Source organism: Scatophagus argus, chromosome 21 (assembly GCF_020382885.2).
Source record: "Scatophagus argus isolate fScaArg1 chromosome 21, fScaArg1.pri, whole genome shotgun sequence".
NCBI lineage: Eukaryota > Metazoa > Chordata > Actinopteri > Scatophagidae > Scatophagus > Scatophagus argus.
In genome coordinates, this window is record NC_058513.1 from 13,238,924 (window position 1) to 13,259,012 (window position 20,089).

General features: G+C 40.7%; 4 protein-coding genes across 5 annotated transcripts; 3 read left to right on the plus strand and 1 right to left on the minus strand.

Annotated features, from left to right (window-relative positions):
• The first annotated feature begins 33 nt into the window (after positions 1–33).
• Positions 34–2,358, plus strand: anapc16 (anaphase promoting complex subunit 16). Its single transcript, XM_046377006.1, has 4 exons — positions 34–187; positions 493–646; positions 1,798–1,872; positions 1,989–2,358. Exons 2-4 carry the CDS (start codon positions 505–507, stop codon positions 2,096–2,098), a joined length of 327 nt encoding a protein of 108 aa, XP_046232962.1. The 5' UTR covers positions 34–187; positions 493–504; the 3' UTR covers positions 2,099–2,358.
• A 2,197-nt stretch (positions 2,359–4,555) lies between these two features.
• ddit4 (DNA-damage-inducible transcript 4) lies at positions 4,556–6,411 on the plus strand. The gene is made up of 3 exons (XM_046376798.1): positions 4,556–4,714; positions 4,934–5,175; positions 5,276–6,411. Exons 2-3 carry the CDS (start codon positions 4,983–4,985, stop codon positions 5,773–5,775), a joined length of 693 nt encoding a protein of 230 aa, XP_046232754.1. The 5' UTR covers positions 4,556–4,714; positions 4,934–4,982; the 3' UTR covers positions 5,776–6,411.
• A 1,486-nt stretch (positions 6,412–7,897) lies between these two features.
• dnajb12b (DnaJ heat shock protein family (Hsp40) member B12b) lies at positions 7,898–12,761 on the minus strand. Of its 2 annotated transcripts, none has more exons than XM_046376795.1 (10): positions 12,646–12,761; positions 11,386–11,594; positions 10,048–10,225; positions 9,818–9,963; positions 9,527–9,700; positions 9,364–9,434; positions 9,031–9,140; positions 8,379–8,551; positions 8,073–8,214; positions 7,898–7,980 (listed from the first exon to the last, which is right to left on the minus strand). In XM_046376795.1, exons 2-9 carry the CDS (start codon positions 11,516–11,518, stop codon positions 8,093–8,095), a joined length of 1,107 nt encoding a protein of 368 aa, XP_046232751.1. In that variant the 5' UTR covers positions 11,519–11,594; positions 12,646–12,761; the 3' UTR covers positions 7,898–7,980; positions 8,073–8,092. The 2 variants fall into 2 exon arrangements, with proteins under 2 accessions (XP_046232751.1, XP_046232750.1); XM_046376794.1 differs by lacking the exon at positions 12,646–12,761 and adding an exon at positions 11,678–11,751.
• scd (stearoyl-CoA desaturase (delta-9-desaturase)) lies at positions 12,309–19,109 on the plus strand. Its single transcript, XM_046376796.1, has 6 exons — positions 12,309–12,461; positions 12,720–12,974; positions 13,903–14,033; positions 14,161–14,366; positions 15,246–15,478; positions 16,714–19,109. Exons 2-6 carry the CDS (start codon positions 12,743–12,745, stop codon positions 16,911–16,913), a joined length of 1,002 nt encoding a protein of 333 aa, XP_046232752.1. The 5' UTR covers positions 12,309–12,461; positions 12,720–12,742; the 3' UTR covers positions 16,914–19,109.
• Positions 19,110–20,089: the final 980 nt, after the last annotated feature.

The following is a 20,089-nucleotide window of genomic DNA, read 5'->3' on the forward strand; positions in this document are numbered from 1 at the left end:
ACGACCGTCGTGTGCATGAACGAGGCGAGCCATCCAGTCCCTATTTGTTTAAAATCTGTCGTAAGAATGCCGTCGCATGAAACGTAAAGTGCCGTCTTTGTCGTAAACCAGTGGCAAGACATATAAACAAACAACAGAACCAATTTTGCGTATTTAAAGTCGTTATCGATTTACAAGCAAATCGACGGTAAGTTATATTGTTGGATAAATGATAGCTCTTTCCAATCTTATATCTAGTAACATGAATGGTACATGGTCTTTGCCGTCATTGGTGTCAGCAGGATAGTTAGCTCTTTTGCTAGCAGTTGAGCTAACTTGTCAGAGTGATCCTAAGGCTCGGAAATAGAAATTTAGCGTTACTAATCTTAGCTTTCGTATGATGGCTAAGGTTAACTGCTTTCGTGATTATAAAATACGATCCCTCCATTCTGTAATTATGCCTCACAGTTTATAGCGGTGACAATTGTTGTGTTTTGTTGGTGTGTTTTTAAGTTTCTGAAGGCAATGGCTGCGTCTTCCTCGTCTTCTTCTGCGGGAGGCGTGAGCGGCAGCTCGGTAACAGGCTCGGGGTTCAGTGCTTCAGAGCTCATCCCTCCTAGGAAAGTCCTGTACACATATCCTAAAGGCGCAGGTGAAATGATGGAAGGTAAGATAAAGCACAGAGCTAAAAGCATCTGTCTTTATCTGTCCCTTCAAGGATAATCATATATTCTCGCTATTGTGCAACACATTGCTTTAGGTCATTTACATTGAGAAAGAAGTGTTTAGTTAGTCCCAGACAGTCTGGCCCTCATGCAGCCATTGTTTTTACTGACATTTGAGGCTTGTGCAGTGAAGTTTACATTCAGATAACAACCAGGCAGGTTCTTCCAGGCTGTTTTAAAGTTATTTCCCGACTCTTCTATCCAGCTGAATCAAAAACATAATTTTATGCATTGTTTTAATAAATAGTAAAATCCCTGGGAAGGTTGGTCCAGTCAACAAAGATGGCTTTCCTTTTATAATGCAGTTAAAGGCTGTGTTAGTCAAGTTAATTAATGTCTATTGAACTGATTTCTATTCTCATATGTGACAATGTATTTTTTTTTTTCGTGCATCATACAAAATATTACTACTGGCTGCCATCTTTTGATTAAGAAACTTAAAAAATTATTAAGAATATTAGTTTTAGCATATTTTAATATCCAGTCTCTGAGGAAGCTAGAAATGTCAAAATGACCAGCAAATCTTTTTCATCAATGCAAAAGTCTCATGTAAAACTGATGATGAGATGAATGGCACCGCCTGGGGCTGCCAAGAAGTCACAAAGCTTGTATCCTTTTGTTTTGACTGAATTCCCATATGTACTCAAAGATATAACATATGTCCGAATGTAACATTGGTTTAGTGGTAGTGTCTTGTAATTTCCTGCTTTACCCTACTGGACTTTATTACTTTCCCAGAGATGATTTATGTATGGGAGCAAATGGCCATCAGGCTCTGTACTAATACTTTGTTGCCTGTTTAGCTCAAGTTACATTAATTAATGTGGTTAGTTTTACTTGTGTATAGAAGCACAGCGTACAGCAAAGTTAAGCACAGATACACTAATGATGAATAGGACTGCAGGGATGCAGAAGTTCTCAGGCTGTTCCTCTGTTATTTTTTTATTTTACATAATTTGTAAAATTTGCATAATATCATTTTTCTGGAGTAGCTTGAAAGCTCCATTTTGACATTTTCTTTTAGCCTAGTAAACACAGTTATGTCTTGTGAATAAATGATCACCTTCTTATTTTGCCTTTTTGATTCTTTTAGATGGCTCTGACAGATTTTTATGTGAGTCTGTATTCAGCTACCAAGTTGCCTCCACGCTCAAACAGGTTAAACATGGTAAGTCAGCATTTGCATATGTAAAAATAAGTTTGCTTTGTCTGATCCGTGAAAAGCTGGAATCCTAATAACTGTAAGTAAAGTAACAGCTGAGTGGGTTTTTTTTCTTTTCCCAGATCAGCAAGTATCCCGAATGGAGAAACTTGCGAGCTTGGTGGAGGAGCTGGAAGCAGATGAGTGGCGGTACAAACCAATTGAACAGCTGTTGGGATTTACACCATCTTAAATAAAGAGATCCAGATGCCTTTGCTTAATAAAACAGCCAAACAGAAGGAGATTGTTTATTTGAGTCCATATATTATTATTCGTTCATACTTTGTTCTGATTTTATTCTATATTTAAGTGTGAAATATTACCTGGAGATACTGAATGTGAGATGTATTATTGTTTTTACCACTTTTATTATTATGTGAGCATGGTTTGCTTTTTTAAAACAACTTGTTGTATTTTACCCAGTATACTAAAATAAAATCCTGTTGACATAAATCTCCTTGTTATATAATAATGATGAACCGATCAAAATTTTGTAACTTTTAGGCTGATTAAAGTGTTTTTCCAGTCCACTCTGCTCTTAGCCTCAGCGTTAAGGGAAAGGATATTTTAAGTAATGTAATAAATCCCTTGAAGTGAGGCATTGTATTTCTACATGGCTGCCCTGTAACTCATAAATCTCAAAACCTGCTGCCTTCTCAGTCTGACTTCTCTGTGGGATTTCATAGCTGCTCGCTCCAAGTGCTGTTGGAGCGAAACAAAGAGGGCATGCAAATAAAGTCCTACTTGGACATTCCTTGGGTCAGTTGCTGTTTGTTCGCTTCTCTGTATATTTGGCCTAAACCTCTGTGCTGATCTGTATTTTGTTGTAGATAAGCAGCTAAATCTTTGTGCTGCTTTTTGTTGTCTGTTGCCAGAACGTCCCGTTTTCGTGTGACTTGAGTAGCCTTAAGTCTGACATATTTTTGGCTGTGTCACCTATCTGCTGTGGAGATGTGGGGACCTTGTTGTTTTGCTCAGCGAGCAGATGTTTTCAAACTAATGAGGGGTGGGAACGTACAGAATGTGCTGTTCTGAGTGTAAATGTCTAAGGACGGCCCTGAACGTCACAGGACACACCTACCTGGAGCCTAATTCTTCTTTTCAGGGTTCAAAAGTTTATTTTACCACACGCTTTCTAGGAATTCACATAAAGTTGTTTTCTCAACGTTGAAACTGCTGTCTGTTTTTACACGAGCTCTAAACAACATTCTTTGTATGTGACAAAAGAAACTTTCTTTTGATTCTTAATTCACAACATCCCCCTCAGAACATACTGTGCCTACACGTGTTTATGTCTTTCACTTCCTCCCTGATATCAAGTACAGTCCGTCCCCCTCACGTGTAGCAATGCAGTGTATGTCTGGCTGCTTTCCAAAAACATTTCTTTGAGCAAACATTGAGGGTGTCATGTACAGTATAGTTGTTTTTTTTCCTTTTCCATCTTTTATACCACAGGTGTAACAAATTAACTTTTACTACCATGCAGCAATATTTGTTCCCTAAAGCACTTTGACAGCACCAAAACATATTTTGTGACCGTAATAAATGTTTATAAGATGTAATTGAATCATAGTGTGTCAGTGAACCTCCTGGTGCAATCCTGTTGGTGATGGATTAAGTATTCAGATCTTTACTTAAGTAAAAGTATCGATACCACATTGTAGAAATGCTCCTTTGCAAGATAAAGTGAAAATACCACTGATGTAAAAGTACATGAGTATAATCAGAATTGTGTTAAAAGTTAAAGCTCTCTGTAGTGAAATGAACCTTTGACTGTTATACTATTAGATATTAGTTTCCTGTGGTTTGTTGTACTGAATGTACTTGATATTATTTTCATTATGGACTCATCTGCTGTTTTTTCCATTGAATGATAAATTGTTTGGCTTGAAAAACTTTTGAAACTAATTTCAATGAGTTTCTTTTGTCCATCCAATAGTCCAAAATTCAAAGTTATTAAAAATGAATTACAATTATCAAAATAATCTTTGCATTTAAAAAGCTAAACATAAATTTGCAGTACAATACTGCAGTAAATACGTTTAGTTACTTTCTACCACTGTTCCTGTTGCTGTGCACGTTTTCATTTTTGTTCCATTTGTGGACGAATGCAGGAACGTGTGTTGTACCTTTTGATGAATAACACATCTATCTGAACTTAACCTTGTACCAGGCTGGTGTGTTCTGCTGCAAATTGTGTTGATAAGCAGATCTTTGCATCTTTGTGTGGCAGATGAAAAATTCTGATGTAATGGTTGAGCAAAACAGATGACGTAATGTGTTCTGCAACACTGAACCAGCTGAGGCCTGCCTGCGTGGACCTGCTGGACTTGTCCGCTCTCAGTGATAGAAATGCACATAGAGCACAAACATTTATTTATGCTTGCAAAAAAAAAACATTAAACAAAGAAATACAATATGATCCTTGCAAGGCCAGGCAAGTCCCTGTACATTTCCATAACACTGGGGTCTGCTATTCATCACTCCAGCCCCCCCCAATCCTCCTCCTCCTCTTCCTCCTCCCCCTCCTCCTGTTTGTCTTCCTTCTCTGCTGGCATGTTACCAGGCAAGATATGGCGCAGATGGCGTGCCTCCCTTTCTGATTGGCTGGCTGGTTGTGGGTGGGTGTGGCCTAACAGCCCCTATATAAACATTGTTGCAGGATAAACCGCAGAGTTTGGCAGCTGATGCTAGGGGTGTTTGTCGGTGTTGAAGTAACTAGTTGGCTGTTTTTGCAGACAATAACGATTCAAAGAACTATTTTAAACATCGACAGCGGACTTAAACAGCGACATTTTTCGATTAAGTTGTAAGTATTCTTTTACGACTGCCTTTTTTGTTCGCGTTGTAGCTAATTTCAACAGTTGTACAGCTGCTAGAAAACAACAATGTTCTTCCTGCAAACTTGTTCATACATTCCTTAGAAAGGCATACCTTAAAACTTCTGATTTTATGTTTAATTTACCTGTTAACTACTGTCGTTTATTTCGATTTTGAGTGCTTATCTGTTGTTTTTCCTCCTGAACAGCTGACCACAGGAGCAACTGATACTGTTGAATACTGCATAAAGGACAACCATGCCTACTCTCTCTGCGTCCACTGATATCGGCAGTTTACCCCCTTCTCCAGTGGACAACAGTCCCAGGAGGCTGTCGTGGGGCAAACTGGTGCAAAGACTGACTGATTTCAGCACATCTACAAACAGCAACAGCAGCAGCAGCATTGAGTCGAGGTCCAACAACGGCAGCAGGAGTGATCTCTCAGACTCAGGTAAATAACACTGTAGACATCCTTAACACTGCATTAGAGGTAATTAGATTTTAATCTTTATGCACAGTTCCAGTTTGAACTCATAGTGTGTCTTCATCAGGGTCAGATATCTCCAGTGACCTGTCTCCGTCTAATGAAGACCTGTTCTATGATCCCATGGAGGAGACCATCCTGAAAGAAGTCGTGGAGCTTATTGCACGAAGCCTGAGAGAAGCCAAAGACTCAGACTGCGCCCTACGATGTACCAAACTTCTCATCCCGGAGAAACTTCTGGAGCACATCGGACAGGAGCTCCTTCACTTGGCAGCTAGCGAGCCCTGCGGTTTGAGAGGGGCTCTCATTGACCTCTGTGTGGAGCAAGGGGGCATCTGTGAGAGCATGGCGCAGCTGTCTGTGGACCCTTACCTTGTACCCACCTTTCAGCTGACTCTGGTGCTGAGGCTAGAATCCGGTGGGCTGTGGCCCAAAATCCAAGAACTCTTTAGCACAAAGTCTCCTTCTGCTCCAGCAGTGAGACAAGCAATTAAACTCAGCACTGGTTTCCGTTTGATCAAAAAGAAACTGTATTGTTCTGAGGAACTTCTCGTTGAGGAATGTTGAGAGATGTGAGGGACTGTCAGTGTTTTATTGTCTGCATTTTTAAAATGCCCAGTTGAGCTCACAGAAGGGCCTTATTGCTATTGCGTTATGTACTGTATATGTTGCCTTCCTGAAGTGTGAGGATGTAGCCTGTTGTTCCCACTTTAAGGGAGCTGAAGTTTATGGTACCTGGAGCAGGTGTAGCTCCTTATTGACTGTCAGATTTTCAAATTCCAATGTGTAACCATCATGATATATCTGGTAAAAAGGCATTTTGCAAGTACTGAAGTGCGTACCTCAGTTTCTATTGAAACCACACAAAGGCAGCTAGCTATATGGTTATAGTCAATGAAGACCATTGTGTTCTTTCTTTGTATACGTGGCAGTTAATTGTAATGTACACCAAGTGATGAACTGTACACCAAGCAAACCATTAGGGACCTTAGTGACTGCTTGAATTCAAGAGCAAAGGCCTACCACTGCTTGCTTTGTGCAGTTAATGTGCAAGCTGCGGCTAAGAATACAAATGTAACTTGATCTTGTATCTGTGTAGACCTTTCCTGCTTTCAGATTTATTTATATGACATTCAGATACTCATATCATTGCACTGTTTTTGTACTTTCACGATTGCTAATAAATTATTTTTTTTAACAACTCTTTTTTTTTTTTCTGCTGTCTCATTTCAATGACACCTGTCAACACATCCCTTTGCAGTCTTAAAATCAGGTTCAGGTCTCCCATGGAACAGGAGAAACAAAAAAAAGGTCGTTTCAAGCAACCCAATGAGGCAAAAATAGATAAGTGTGTTTGATTCTGCTAAATATGTAACCAAACTTAAGATTATTTGGCAATCTATACCCTGTTGCAAAATAATGTCCAGTTATATCATGACTTAGATCAGCTGACAGGCACATCGTGCGTTACAATGCCGGGTTTCAAAATTTAAAGCAAAACTTGAAATAATCAAATAGGTCAAGTAAAAATTAGAAGGCAGAGGTGCATCATCTGCCACAAACAGCCGAATAGATTCGCAGTGGGCAGATGAGTTCTGTTCTGTTCGCTGTTCTTCCTACCAGGCACACGCTGCACGTCCCCCAAAAATGTGAACGTGCAAAGAGCCATGTTTCCATTTCCCAGCCTCAGTCGGCCGGCTGTCGGACTACACGTGCCGAATGTGCTGACTGAGCCTTTGTCTCAACATTTCTGTGCTTGTTCTGCTCAGAGGGATGAGTCACTTGCGACATATTTAAGCATCCGTTTTTATTTTTCATCCAGGAATAAAAACAAAGGTGGAAAAAGTGAGCAAGATCTGTGTTGTTTTCTTAGTCTGATAATCCATTTTTAAATAAATAATACAAAAATAAATAGCATACTATAAACTTAAAAAGCGTGACTATTGCTTTTATCACAGATGATGTTCATCTGTGATATTATGCTCCAAAACTAGAACCTTTTAATGTTCTACTTTGTGGGTAGGCACGTCTCTCATTCTCTTGGCTTTAACTGTGAAGTACCATAAGCTACATACACAACAGAATTCTATCTTTAAGACAAATAAAGGAGGCAAAATGTAAAGGGACATTTCCTAACTTATCTCTTTCTCTCTCACACACGCAGCAGAAGAAGACAAATCTCAGGTGTTAAAGTGTCTGACAAACCTTAGACATGAGAGTGTGTATTCATCAGAGGTTTCACATAATTCCTGCATAGTTTCAGAATGTGCATTTCAAGTCAAATCAGCGAATCTGCGTCAAACTTATCTCCTCTGCTGATGACTTTATGAAATGAAAGAGGAAGCATTCGCTGTGGTATCTGGTATCTGAAATGCTACATAAATAACATCCGTACGACTATATCTAACCGCATTATGTTCTGGTATCATACTGCACTCTCACAAAAAAAAAAATAATAATAAATAAAACAAACAAACAAACATGAAGTGACCTATGTCAGTTTCGTGGCTCCCAGACAAAACTGGGGCTTGGATGTTTTCCAAGCCCCAAAAAGTTATTTTTAGTGGTTTTCCATTTCAGAACATGATATTAACATTAAATATTTTCAATTCACATACTAAAATTCCACAGAAATGTTTTCAACCAGTTTGTGTGGTCAGTTTGATGCAGATTGGTGCTGGTTTGTTTGTGTTGCTCGTTGAGTCATCCTCAGTTTCCAGATTGTTAAAGCTCATCTATTTACAGCCAATGTTTTGTGTTGATTCTGAGAACCTGGAGACAAGGAAGAAAGTAAATGAAATTAAACAAGTCATCCGAAACAACAACATTCATTTAGAAACGAGAAAAATGTCTAGAAAACTTGCTTTTAATTATGAAAGCGGCCTCAGCCATGTAATGAAGCTGTGATTTCGGACAGCTTGGCACAGCTCGGCGTGCGAGCCCTCTGCGCTCTTTGGTACAGATCACTGTCTCCAAAATAACGAGCTCTGTACAGCATGCCTTCCTCTGCAGGAAACAACAGAAACAGTTCAGGGAAGATAGAGTTAATAAAAATCTGAATGTGTCTGTTTTCACAGAACCGATAATGGCAGAACCAACAGTTAATAATCATGGTTAAATAAACCAATGAGTAAACAAAAAAGCATGATTTGCTTTCCTGGAACACATACTTTGCTGTTTCTCCTTCCAGCAATTGTTGCGAAGGTTGGAAATATAATCATCCTCCACCGTACGTTCCAAATTCTTCAGAATCACTCCGGTGAACTCCTTGGAGAACTGCTCCCCAACATAATATGGCACCTTCAGGTTCTCAGTCAGCCTCTTCTGTGTGTACCCTGCTGACCTGCGTGAAGATAAGACAAAGTGTGGGAGACGTATCATATGACTGAAAGCAGGAGGATGACAGATCTGGCACCGTCTGTCTCCGTTAACGTGACCCACGGCTGATAATGGCTCACAGACGGGCCAGAAACTACAGGAGTGTATCTGAAACCCACAGGCAGACAACATGGAGCCAGCAATCCTTACAAAACACAGGAGAGGTTTGTGATTATTTATTAACTGAGGCAGCCTCATGTTCTTTCTAAATCAAAGGAGACAGAGAAAAGTCGATAAAATGGATCTGTCTTAGGAAGCAATATAAGCGCACAGGTTATGAAATCTATTTTTGGGCTGGTTTATCTATAAATCATTGACTTAGGTTGGAATATTATGTAATAATAAGATAATCTTCTGTCTGAGTCGATTGGGATTTTGCAGAACAACATTTTTGTTATTTGACATCCTTCTTAGGCAGGCATTTAGAACAGGGATCACACTCACGGCCTGAAGCTGAGGCTGTAGGGGGGACTGTTGACCATGATCTGACTGAGGGCTGACACAATAACAAGAATGAGGATGGGCATGACCTGCACGAAGAGAGCGAGGCCTCCCTGCAAAGAAAACATTCCAGTGTCAAAACATCAACAGCTGAATCAAACACATTAATCACCAGACTAAATGTCCTTTGTTTTAAAAATCTCTGGAAGACTTGAGTGTTGCTGGATGCACGTCAAAACACAAAATTACAGGGGCGTCAGTGTCTGCCCCAGCTGCTTTATGATAACTGTACTTTATGCATATCTGCACATTACAAAAGCTCCCACAATAACTTACATCTCGCTGCCGCTCCCTTCTCTCGCGCCTCTGGTGACGCATCCGCCCGTTAGTGTACACGTTAGCGTTGCCTAGATTAATGAGGCTCATGTTAACAGACAGATCATAATGAGTATTAGTATCTCACAGGCTGGACATGAAGACACAAAACAGTGACACTAACTTGAAGGATAGCCCGCTCCAAAGAACATATTGAAGAGGTCTTCAGGCGAAATATCTGGATCAAAGTTTCCATTGTCTGGGCCTTGTTGCGAAGGATGCCTCCTCTCATCTTCACACTGATCATACTGTCTTCTTTTATTAGCATTACTCAGAACTGCATATGCATTCCCAATGGCTGGTAAAAAATGAGAAATTATGAGGTTATATTTGAGCATCACAAAAAAGGGCTAAAAGAAATGTTTTATAACCATATTTGTTAGTTAACTGGTGAATGAAAAATCGTGCCAGTCACCTTTAAATGCCTCTGTAGCACCTGGAGCGTGATTCTTGTCTGGATGGAATTTCAAGGCGAGTTTCCTATATGATCTTTTCAGTTCATCCTCAGAGGCATCTGGCTTAACTCCAAGAATGTCATAGAAGTCTTTACATTGTTTTATCCTGGGTAGAAAGAACACGTTCTCAGTACCCAAAGTAAACCAGGCCTTCTAACCAACATCAGATTGCCATGATTAACAGCCTTACCTCCTCACAGCATCTAGCTGATCTGCCGTGTAGGATTTTGAGGTCTCTGAAGGCTTTTCCTCAGGTCTGGTATCTTCACTGTTGGTCTGCCGTCGTCGAGGTCCTGAGACCCCACTGAAGTCTGCGTGGCCGCCTTGTCTGGGTGTGAATCCATTCTTTGCTATTAGCTCCAGCAGCACTAGAAGGCATCCAGTGACAGTGTTGTTAACATTAGTAGAAATTCAGACATGCACTCAATATATACTCAAATTTGAATTTTATGAGCAAGCTCGACGTTTCAGTTTAACCTATATAAGAAGAAGAAGAAGAATCAGCTTTATTGGCAGTGTATATATTTTTACATACACACACTGAATTCATCTTCTGCATTTGACCCATCCTTAGCTGATCACACACATGCAACACCCAGCAAATTACATGCAGTGAAACACACACAGGAGCAGTGGGCTGCATCAAGCGCCCGGGGAGCATATTGGGGGGTTAAGTGCCTTGCTCAAGGGTACATCAGCCAGCTAATGGGGGCCAGCCGATTCCCACGTCCGGTGGGGGAATTGAACCGGTGACCCTCCAATCACAAGCCGCTTCTCCAACCTCTAGGCCACGGTTATCATTATAGGGATATTCTTAAAAAGATAAATAAATATCACACTATTTGAGAACAACACCTAAATATCAACATTTATCTATAGGACAGTATTTCAAGGGTGACTATTGGTGCATTCAGCAGATATTTACAACGCTCAGCTTTAAAATATCCCCTAAATGTGTGCATGTGCTCACATGTGCATAGGTATGCATGAACATGACACATACATATTCTTTCACGATACATTATTAAACAATCCATTTTATAACGTGAATTATTTTGTGTGTGTCTGTATATCTCATCTTTCTGATTTTTTTCCTTTTTTCTATGTATCATATTTGTGTATTATGACACCTCGAGGTCCATACCTGGGAGTGGGGTAGTTCTGGGTATGTGTTGTGTCAGTGTAAATCCATTAAGCTGAATAGTAAAACACGGGAACCTGGCTTTCTGGGTCATCTAGAAGTCTTTGCGTGTTTCTCCCACTCTTGCCAAGCTTAGCTATTATGGAGAACAAACTGATAGCAAGTGTTACCAGGTCGAGCAGGTTTTGATCCGTTTAATTTGTCTTGAAATGACAACATTATGACATTCAGGAGCTATTAGTCACAAAGTGACTAAAACTACTAGCTAGGCCCTGACTGTGTGCGCCGCAGAGCTCATCCGGGATGCAGGTGATGCTGCCGATGATGATGCTGCGTACCTCAGCTGAAGGCAGCGCCCGTTATTTCGGCTCGGCCATTTTAACTCACCCTTGGCTTTCTCTGTCGGGAAGAGTCTCTGTGCCTTCTCCAGGAACCTCTGCGCCTTCTCGGGCTGGTCGTTGGTTAACGCTTCAGTTGCGATGTCAATGCAGCGCTCCGCTTCGTCCCTGTTTACTTCCATCGCAGCGGGGCAGCGGGGCAGCGGCTAACCGGACCAGAAGTAAATAAAGGCGCCGGCTGATGACGTCATGTGGATGCTGCAAAAAGAGCGAGATGTCAGTTGGTGACAAAAATGCGTCCGAGTGTGACAGGTTTAGCTGCCGGTGTCTGGAGAACCTACGTTTAAGAAATAGGTTAGCCCTGTTTGCGCGATATGCACAAGGTGAACAAGGATCCCTGTGCTTTCTCGTTTCCCCACTAGATGGAGACAGAGCGTCTGATTTCAAATTTAGGCCATGTAGGTGAATGCCCACGGATGTGCTAAATTAAACCCTCTTAAAATTTGGGTCTTGTGAATTGTAGTTATCCCCTCAGTTTAACGTCTCCTCTGTATGGCTACTACACCGCTAAAAGGCTTTTTACATTACATATTACTTGAATATTTATATTGTTTTCCTATTAGGTGTACTTTGGGCTGATAATGGCGTCACAGGACGAGCATCTCTATTTCCACTGTGTGGGTTGCTGGCGGCGGTCCTCTGCCGCTGTGTTTGGTGTACAGGAACTTGTTTTGTTCTAGTTTTATCGTTAAATTTATCACTTCGTCACACAGCTCTGCTCGTTTAAAGCCAGGTGTGAAAAGAGATACGAATGTGGTTAGTCCAATACATGCCCAGACAGCAGCAGCTGCTCTCCAGGGGAGGTAAATGTATGCTACATCTGGCATGAGAATGAATAAAAGGTGAACAGCAGATAAACAGACAACCAATCGGAGTCCGAGGTTGAGGCGGCATCCGGGCGCCGATTGGCCAGTCGCACCTCGAGCTCCAGCGCTTATTGATTCATTCGCTGCGGAGCTGACTATCACTCTCCCTTTTCTGGGTTACTGTACTTTTTGTGAAGCAGACCAGCTTCGTCTCCGTCTGACAGCGCAACTCTGGTTTCTACTCGTGTACCGGTCTTTGGTGAGTTGCTTACCCGCCATGTATTTGTTCTACAGGTGTAACATCACTGTTACGCAGCGCAGCAAACGTCGTATGCCAGCTAGAAAGTCAGCATCATCGTTATATGACCATCCTCTTCCTCACCACCGACAACCAGCAGAGCGAGCTAGCTTAGCTAGCGAGCACAAAAATAATTAATATTCACCGTGCGAAGGTGTTTTAGCCTCCATGCTGTTAGGTTGGTCGAGATAACCGTCTTCTGTCGTTTTTGCCGCTCAGAGCATCACCAAACCACTGCCACGATGACGGAGGCGGAGGCGTTGGAGAAGAAGCAGCACAAGTCCAGCAACGGGAATGTTCTACCAGAGGCCCCCAGAGAAGACGTGTTTGATCACACATACAAAGAGAAAGAGGGCCCCAAACCTGCCAGGATAATCGTATGGAAAAATGTCATATTGATGACTTTATTGCATATAGGTGCTGTGTACGCCATATTCCTGATCCCCTCCGCATCTCCTCTGACCTTGCTTTGGTGTAAGTAAAAAAAAAAAAAAAAAAAAAAAAAATCTTACCTAACTATTTCTGCATAGGCGGATCGTGGCATTTGGTGTTTCCTGTCGGTGGAGTACGTACAGTATTAGAATCACAGCTGTTGTGTTAGCAACCAGGCCCACTTTCACCACAGATGCATGCATAGATCTGGGCATGATCCTCCCAGTGTCCTGGATGTTGTGGGATTATAAATCCAGCATTTATTAACAGAGATTTAATGTTACAGCACACAGGCAAAGAAGAAGTAGGCAGTTTATTATACAAACTGCATGTTTCTGTATTATATTTTGATAGAATTCATTGGGATGAGTATTTCTCAACAGCAAAACAGCAGTGGTTGGACTGGCGAACTTGTAGATTTAATGCTTCCGGTCTAATCATACATGAAGTCATCAAATGGATTTAGCCACACGGTTGTCATCTGATATGATGCAATTACATGAACCAGAGAGTCACAGCTCCGTATAACAAGCCTTTGTTTCCCTCATGGATTCTGAATCTCTTGTGAAACAAAAGGACATGCATAAACTAGTTCAATTTAAGGCAAATTAAAATGATTTTCTTTACGAAATACTGTGCAGGGATGCTAGTGTGATGCAGTGTGATGCAAATTCTCAAACAATTTAAAGTAAAATGCCTCATAAATTATACTCTGGTGTGCAATAATTTAAGTTTTTTGAAAAGTGATTGTCTTGAATGATCTCCCCTTCAGTTTTACTGATATCATAATGTGACAAATGACTGTGTTATGATGTATCACTTGTTGCAGGGTCCCAGCCCTAACAGTGATAATACAAGCGTACAAAAATGTCTGAGGCACAGACTTTGCAATGTGCCATAAATTGCTTTTGATAGGAGTAGATGAGTAGAAGGTGATCGAACTAATGTGTTGATCCATTTCTTCCCACAGCTCTACTTTGTTTTTTGATAAGTGCTTTAGGAATTACTGCAGGAGCTCATCGCCTGTGGAGTCACAGATCCTACAAGGCCTCGTTACCTTTAAGGATCTTTCTTGGTATTGCTAACTCCATGGCATTTCAGGTACCTAAAAAAATGACAGATCTACTGTCACATGTTTAATGTTGTGGTAACAGCAGTTTTCATTAGTGTGTAACTATCATGTTGTCTCTCCAGTGTATGTAATCTCTCTCTTTACTTGAATCCACAGAATGATATCTTTGAATGGGCTCGAGACCACAGGGTTCACCACAAATATTCAGAGACAGATGCCGACCCTCACAATGCCGTGCGGGGCTTCTTCTTCGCTCACATCGGGTGGCTGCTGGTGCGTAAACACCCTGATGTCATTGAGAAAGGACGCAAGCTGGAGCTTAGAGACCTGCTGGCTGACAAAGTTGTAATGTTTCAAAGGAAGTAAGTGGCTTCAATTAATAGTTGATTGTACACTTAGAGCAGTGTGATGCACAGGAAGTGGTTGGTTGATGTGATCTTGCCATTGGCCAATTATTTCAATTTGCTTTCTCCTCCCTTTCTGCTATTGACATTAGCATTCAGGCATACAAAGTTATGTGAAAGAACAGTCTCTCATCGAGTGACCTATGGGCTGAAAATGATTTGGATCATGCAATAAGGCCTGCTTGGTTCTTTTGCGGGGATTTGGTCAGTCTAGTGTTAGGGCTCGCCTCCCCACACGCAACTGTTCAATGTTAGTGCTGCCAAGATGACTGTGATAGGTTTAAATAGGTTGAAATACAAACAAGCCAGAGCGTTTTTGTTTCCCCTGATACCAGAACGGTAATGGGTTCAGCTAGACCCTTCTTGAACAGTGGCACAGTGCTGAAACAAACTGTGAAGATACGTTTCACATAACAGTTAAATATTGATCTACAAGGATTCAATCTTAAAAAAAAGCCCAAAAAACCAAAAAACAGTGCTTCTTTGGCTTGTAGCATGTAGAAGCACAATTGGCTTTTATGACCTTATTCGCTAGTCATATATCAAATACAAATAAAGAGCAAAGAAAGGAGAGATAAACTCTTTCACTCACTCCCATTTACCCTCCACTGCTGCAGAGTTGTGTCTACAGCGCAGGCTGTAATAGTCATTCTGGTTAAACAAGGTGGCAATTACCAACATGCTATTCATGCATGTTCTGATTGACTAAAGGTTGGTCCCTGTGAAAACGATGTTATGTGTGGGAAAGATAATGAGTGAACTGTCCTCCGTCTGACAAGCATAGCATTAGTGTGATTAATGTTTATGTTGTATTGACAGCTCCATTCTCCTCAACAGGTATTACAAGCCGTCTGTGCTGCTCATGTGCTTCTTCATCCCCACGTTTGTGCCTTGGTACCTGTGGGGGGAATCTCTCTGGGTGGCGTACTTCATCCCGGCTCTGCTGAGGTACACCTTGGTGCTGAACGCCACCTGGCTGGTCAACAGTGCGGCTCACATGTGGGGAAACAGACCCTACGACAAGACCATCAACCCTCGGGAAAACAAGTTTGTCACGTTCAGCGCTATAGGTATGAGAAGCATATGTGTGTGTTCTCCCAGTAACACAAGAAACAGTAAAGAAAAAAACTGAAAGAAGAACTTAGGTCAGACTTCTGACTTCTAATAATGACCATGAAACTTGTACCTTTCAAAAGTTTCAAAATGCTTTAGTGAAAAGAGTAACAAGCAAGAGTAACAAATAAAAACAAGCGAGACACAAACAGTTAAGGGACTTAGCTGTTGTTCTACCTATAGACAAAATGAGATGTTGCAGGATCTACAAGGCCTACATTTGGCTGCACAGTTATTTAGAGCAATGTATGTCAGGCAAGCTGTACCCAAACAAATATGCATATCCAGTGAAATATCATAAAATTTAACTTTTGGCCTTTTGGACTTTGTGGATCACCAAGCGTGGGTGCTGGTGTTACTGATTCACGTTACATCAGTCGTGCATCTTGGTGAGAGAGAAACTTAAAGAGAGTGAGAGAGAGACCACATCACTCCTGCATCTTATTCATGTCATTCAAGTTCTGAAATTAACACCCACCAAGTCCCGAAAGTGGGTAGATTTACCACTGGGCGAGGAAATCTTGGAAGGCTGTGAATGTGGGCACCAAAGCAGTCATGTAACGATAAATTGTGCTTAGAAGCTCTGCCTTGTTTTGGTGTCATCCACAGATGTACTGCTTCTGTACTTTTTGATGTCTGTGCCAGAGTTTGACAGACATGTACAAACAAGGACAGGGCTTTCATGGTGCATTCAGACGCGCCTCGTAAACTTTGAAATGTACAAAGCTTTGTGTAGCAAAGTGCACTTGCCCTCGTGGAGCATTCAAAGTTGAAAGGCCATGAAGCTTGTTTATAACAGGAAAGTTTCTATTTCTCTTCTTCTGCTTGTTTGAAAGACTCAGGCCTACATCTGCCATTACTGTCTTATTCTCCCACTATAGCATTTTTTAATAATTAGATGTTAAGTTCATAACAATATCCCACTCATTTCTAGAGGCAATTTTAAAAATATCTTATGAAAGTGTTGAACTCAATCATGTTCTTGAACAACGGGTTCCCAAGTAGTTTTTAGATACTGGTTCAGATGTGAGCAGTAGCCGCCACTACATGACACTCTACATTAACCCTTAATCGATCTAAATATCTAGCAGACATCCTCACAGTGCATGCAGTGTGATACATATCACATGCTTTTAACAGTTTCAAGCTTTTAAGTATCATTTTTTTGACCACTGTTTCTTGTACCGTACAGGTGAGGGATTCCACAATTATCACCACTCTTTCCCCTATGACTATGCAACCAGCGAGTTTGGCTGCAAGTTGAACCTTACCACTTGTTTCATCGATCTCATGTGCTGCCTGGGCCTGGCGAAGGACCGCAAGAGAGTGGCCCACGAGACGGTCATGGCCCGAGTACAGCGCACCGGAGACGGAAGCCACCGGAGTGGCTAAGATTGTTGAATTGTGGTCAGCTTCAAGAGAAAAAAAAAGAAGCTTTAGAGTCCTTCGACAGCTATACATTTCTCATCCTGCAAGGATAAAAGTCAGCTTCATGAGGGCCTTGACCACATTTTGCTTGTTTTTGTGGTTTTTGTAGCTGTAACTAAACAAAATTGTTCAAGATGGATAACAAACACATTTTGCTAAGCTCTTGGCCTTGGTTTCTATTGTTCAGTCAGGCCAAGGTCTTGCAAAAATGTTTTAGATTGGAAGTAGATCCATTTTAAAAGTCAACTTCATTCTCTGCTGTTTTGCCACATTGGTGTGCGTTCTTCATGCAAAGTCATGTAGCCGATCATTTTTATCTAAGTATTACTCAGAATTATTAAGCAGAATAGACAAGAAGAGGGAATAGGATTTCAACTGATAAGGTGACTGTTGCCTTTTTTAATGCAGTTTACAGCAAGTTTGTGCAGTTCTGATAAATTCATTTTTGAGGCACTCTAAAATCAGAAAAAAAGGGATGAGAGTCTGAATCTGAATATTTTGTTGAAAAAAGTTGTTGGCTTTAATGAAACATAGCACACAATGGAAGAATGAGGGAACCCAGACCATCTTGTACTACACTGACAACCAGTATGCCAAAACTGTACGGAAACCAAGTCATGCAGTGTGTGTGTTGCAGTGTGTAACTTGGTTTTCTTTAAACCAAACAAAATATAGAGATAAGAGAAGTCAAAGGCTTTAGAAAAAGGTCAACACACAAACTGTATTAAACGTGTGTTGTAATCAGGCTGAGTTCGTTCAAGACAATAAAAGAGACGCATTTATCATGAAATTGAAACTGCCGTTCATTACTAACAGAATATGATAAATGTAATTTTAACTCTGAACCATTCCATGTTTAATTGACCTTTTTGTGTTTTCAGTGAATATATCCTAGTGCCAAGAGTGTGCCACTCGCTGATATATATTTATAACATCTCAATGGTCCACTACAGCACACCAAGCCTATATTGCTTCTTCACTCGACATCATTGTGGAAGTTTTTTAACATTGTGGCATCAGTGGCTTTGCTTCTTGAGATTTTATCCTTCTTTTTGTCCTGAAACATCTGCGGTAGAGATCTCAATGGTTTGATGTAGCGGCCAGTCGTGTGACAGTTCTGGTGTTACAAAAACAACACGCCACCCATGCATGATGATTTACTGTAGTAGGTGTCGTAGTGAGGTGTTTCGTCAGTGACTCTAATGGCAGAACTGTGTCTAATTTTGTAACGTACCGTGGAGCTGCATCGCTTTTGGATCATCAGAACTGTTGCTGTGGGGATTTCTGAGACGGGGTCTGGTTTCCCTTCAATGTGCTACAAAGCAGATTGTCGTTGCGAAATTTCAGGTGCTTCAATGTTTATGTTTATCTTCAATTCTGGTGTGTGGAATGCTTATATTATCTTATTTATGTATTTATTTTTTTTCCTTATGGACTAGAGACAGTTACTCTAACTTGAACCTTTTTTTCCTGCATTCTGAGATTTGGCATACACCTCTCTCTCTCTCTGCAAAAATTATATCAAATTGGAGCACTTGTTTATTTTTTCCCCCCAAGAGTCAGGATATAACCTAATGCCTTATGAAATGCATCCATTCCTGATCTTCTTCACGTCCTGTCAGTTAAGACAAAAAAGGTTCAAGTTCTACAAAACAAATCTGACTGAGCTCCATGTTTACAGGCTGAGGCACCAGGTGGAACATTGTTTTCATTCTGAAACCACACAAGCATTTAATTTAGGCAAACAGTAGCACGACAACACTGAAGTACTGCAAATGCAAATCGCATAGAGGTTCATTTTCAAGGAATCAGATACAAAATTGGTGCCTGGTGCAAACACTCCAACGTGAGATTTCACCTCCAAAATATGGGGCCTGATGGGTGTGCCTGGTCTGATGTCTAGTTTCAGCCCATCATGGCTTCTCAGTATGAAAACTTGGAAACACAGGCGCTGTTAAAGAATGATGAATCGTACATAAAGCATCGAGCACTTAACCAAACCCGTCGATAAATCAGAAGCCATGCAAACAAGTCCTGCTGCCAGAGCGCCGAAATCAACATTGAGGAAAAGGTTGTCACTCGGGATGATTATGTCAAATCTCAACTGTATTCTATTCTGAAATAAAATTCACAATATTTTCAATACACTCGTAATTCAGACCAGTTGTTGTTTTCCTTTTCTCTTTAACCTTGTGGTGTCTTTGCCTTATCTGACATAATCTGGTCAAAAACAACCTTTTATTAAACACTATGAAGCCAGATTGTCATATTTCCTTAAAGAGCTCTGTTTAAATGTGTCTGTTTTCAATTGAAACGCGGCACAAAGGTACACAAAACACATTTTCGCCATCTGGACTTGTTTTTTATATGAACTGTAATGGCTGAGCTGTCATGGGTGAAACATGTGATGCGGCTGCTGCACACCCAGTACAGTCAGACAGCAGCGGCTCACCTGCAGGAAGCATTTAATTTTGATTGTGTGCAGAATGAGGTCAGTCAGAAGCTGTCAGACCGTGTAATGTTTTCAGTGATAAACAAGGCTGGATTCAGGCTTCAGCATTACACAGTATTTGGGAAGAACACTGCTTATCTGTGGCTGACTTTGACTCATGTTGTTGTTATTGACATGATATCTTAATTTCAGTGGTGGAAGAAGCACTCAGACCCTTAGCTGAAATAAAAGTAGCAATAAAACAATGTAAAATTACTATGAGAAACAATATGCATTTAAAGTGTGCCTTAGGTACAAGTATGCTATTATCAGCTAAATGTACTTAAAGTATCAAATGTGAAGTACTCACTATAGAATATATTTATACATTACTGGGCTGTAGCTGGTCAAGATGCACGTAGACAATATAAGCCGATTATTGGACTGTTAGACAAAATGAGACATTGGAGCACATTGGAAACTGATGGACAGATGTTTAGACCAAACAATTAAATAATTTCATCAATAATATAATCATCAGTTTAATCAACATGGAGAAAATGGTTCACTGCACCCATAACTTGTAAGATTATCTCATATTTTGCACATAAAATAGGTGCATCTTCTAATGAATTGAGAATGTGAATGTAGTGGAAGAATAAAGCAGCCAAAAAAAATGAAATTAGAAATACCTCAAAATTGCACTCAA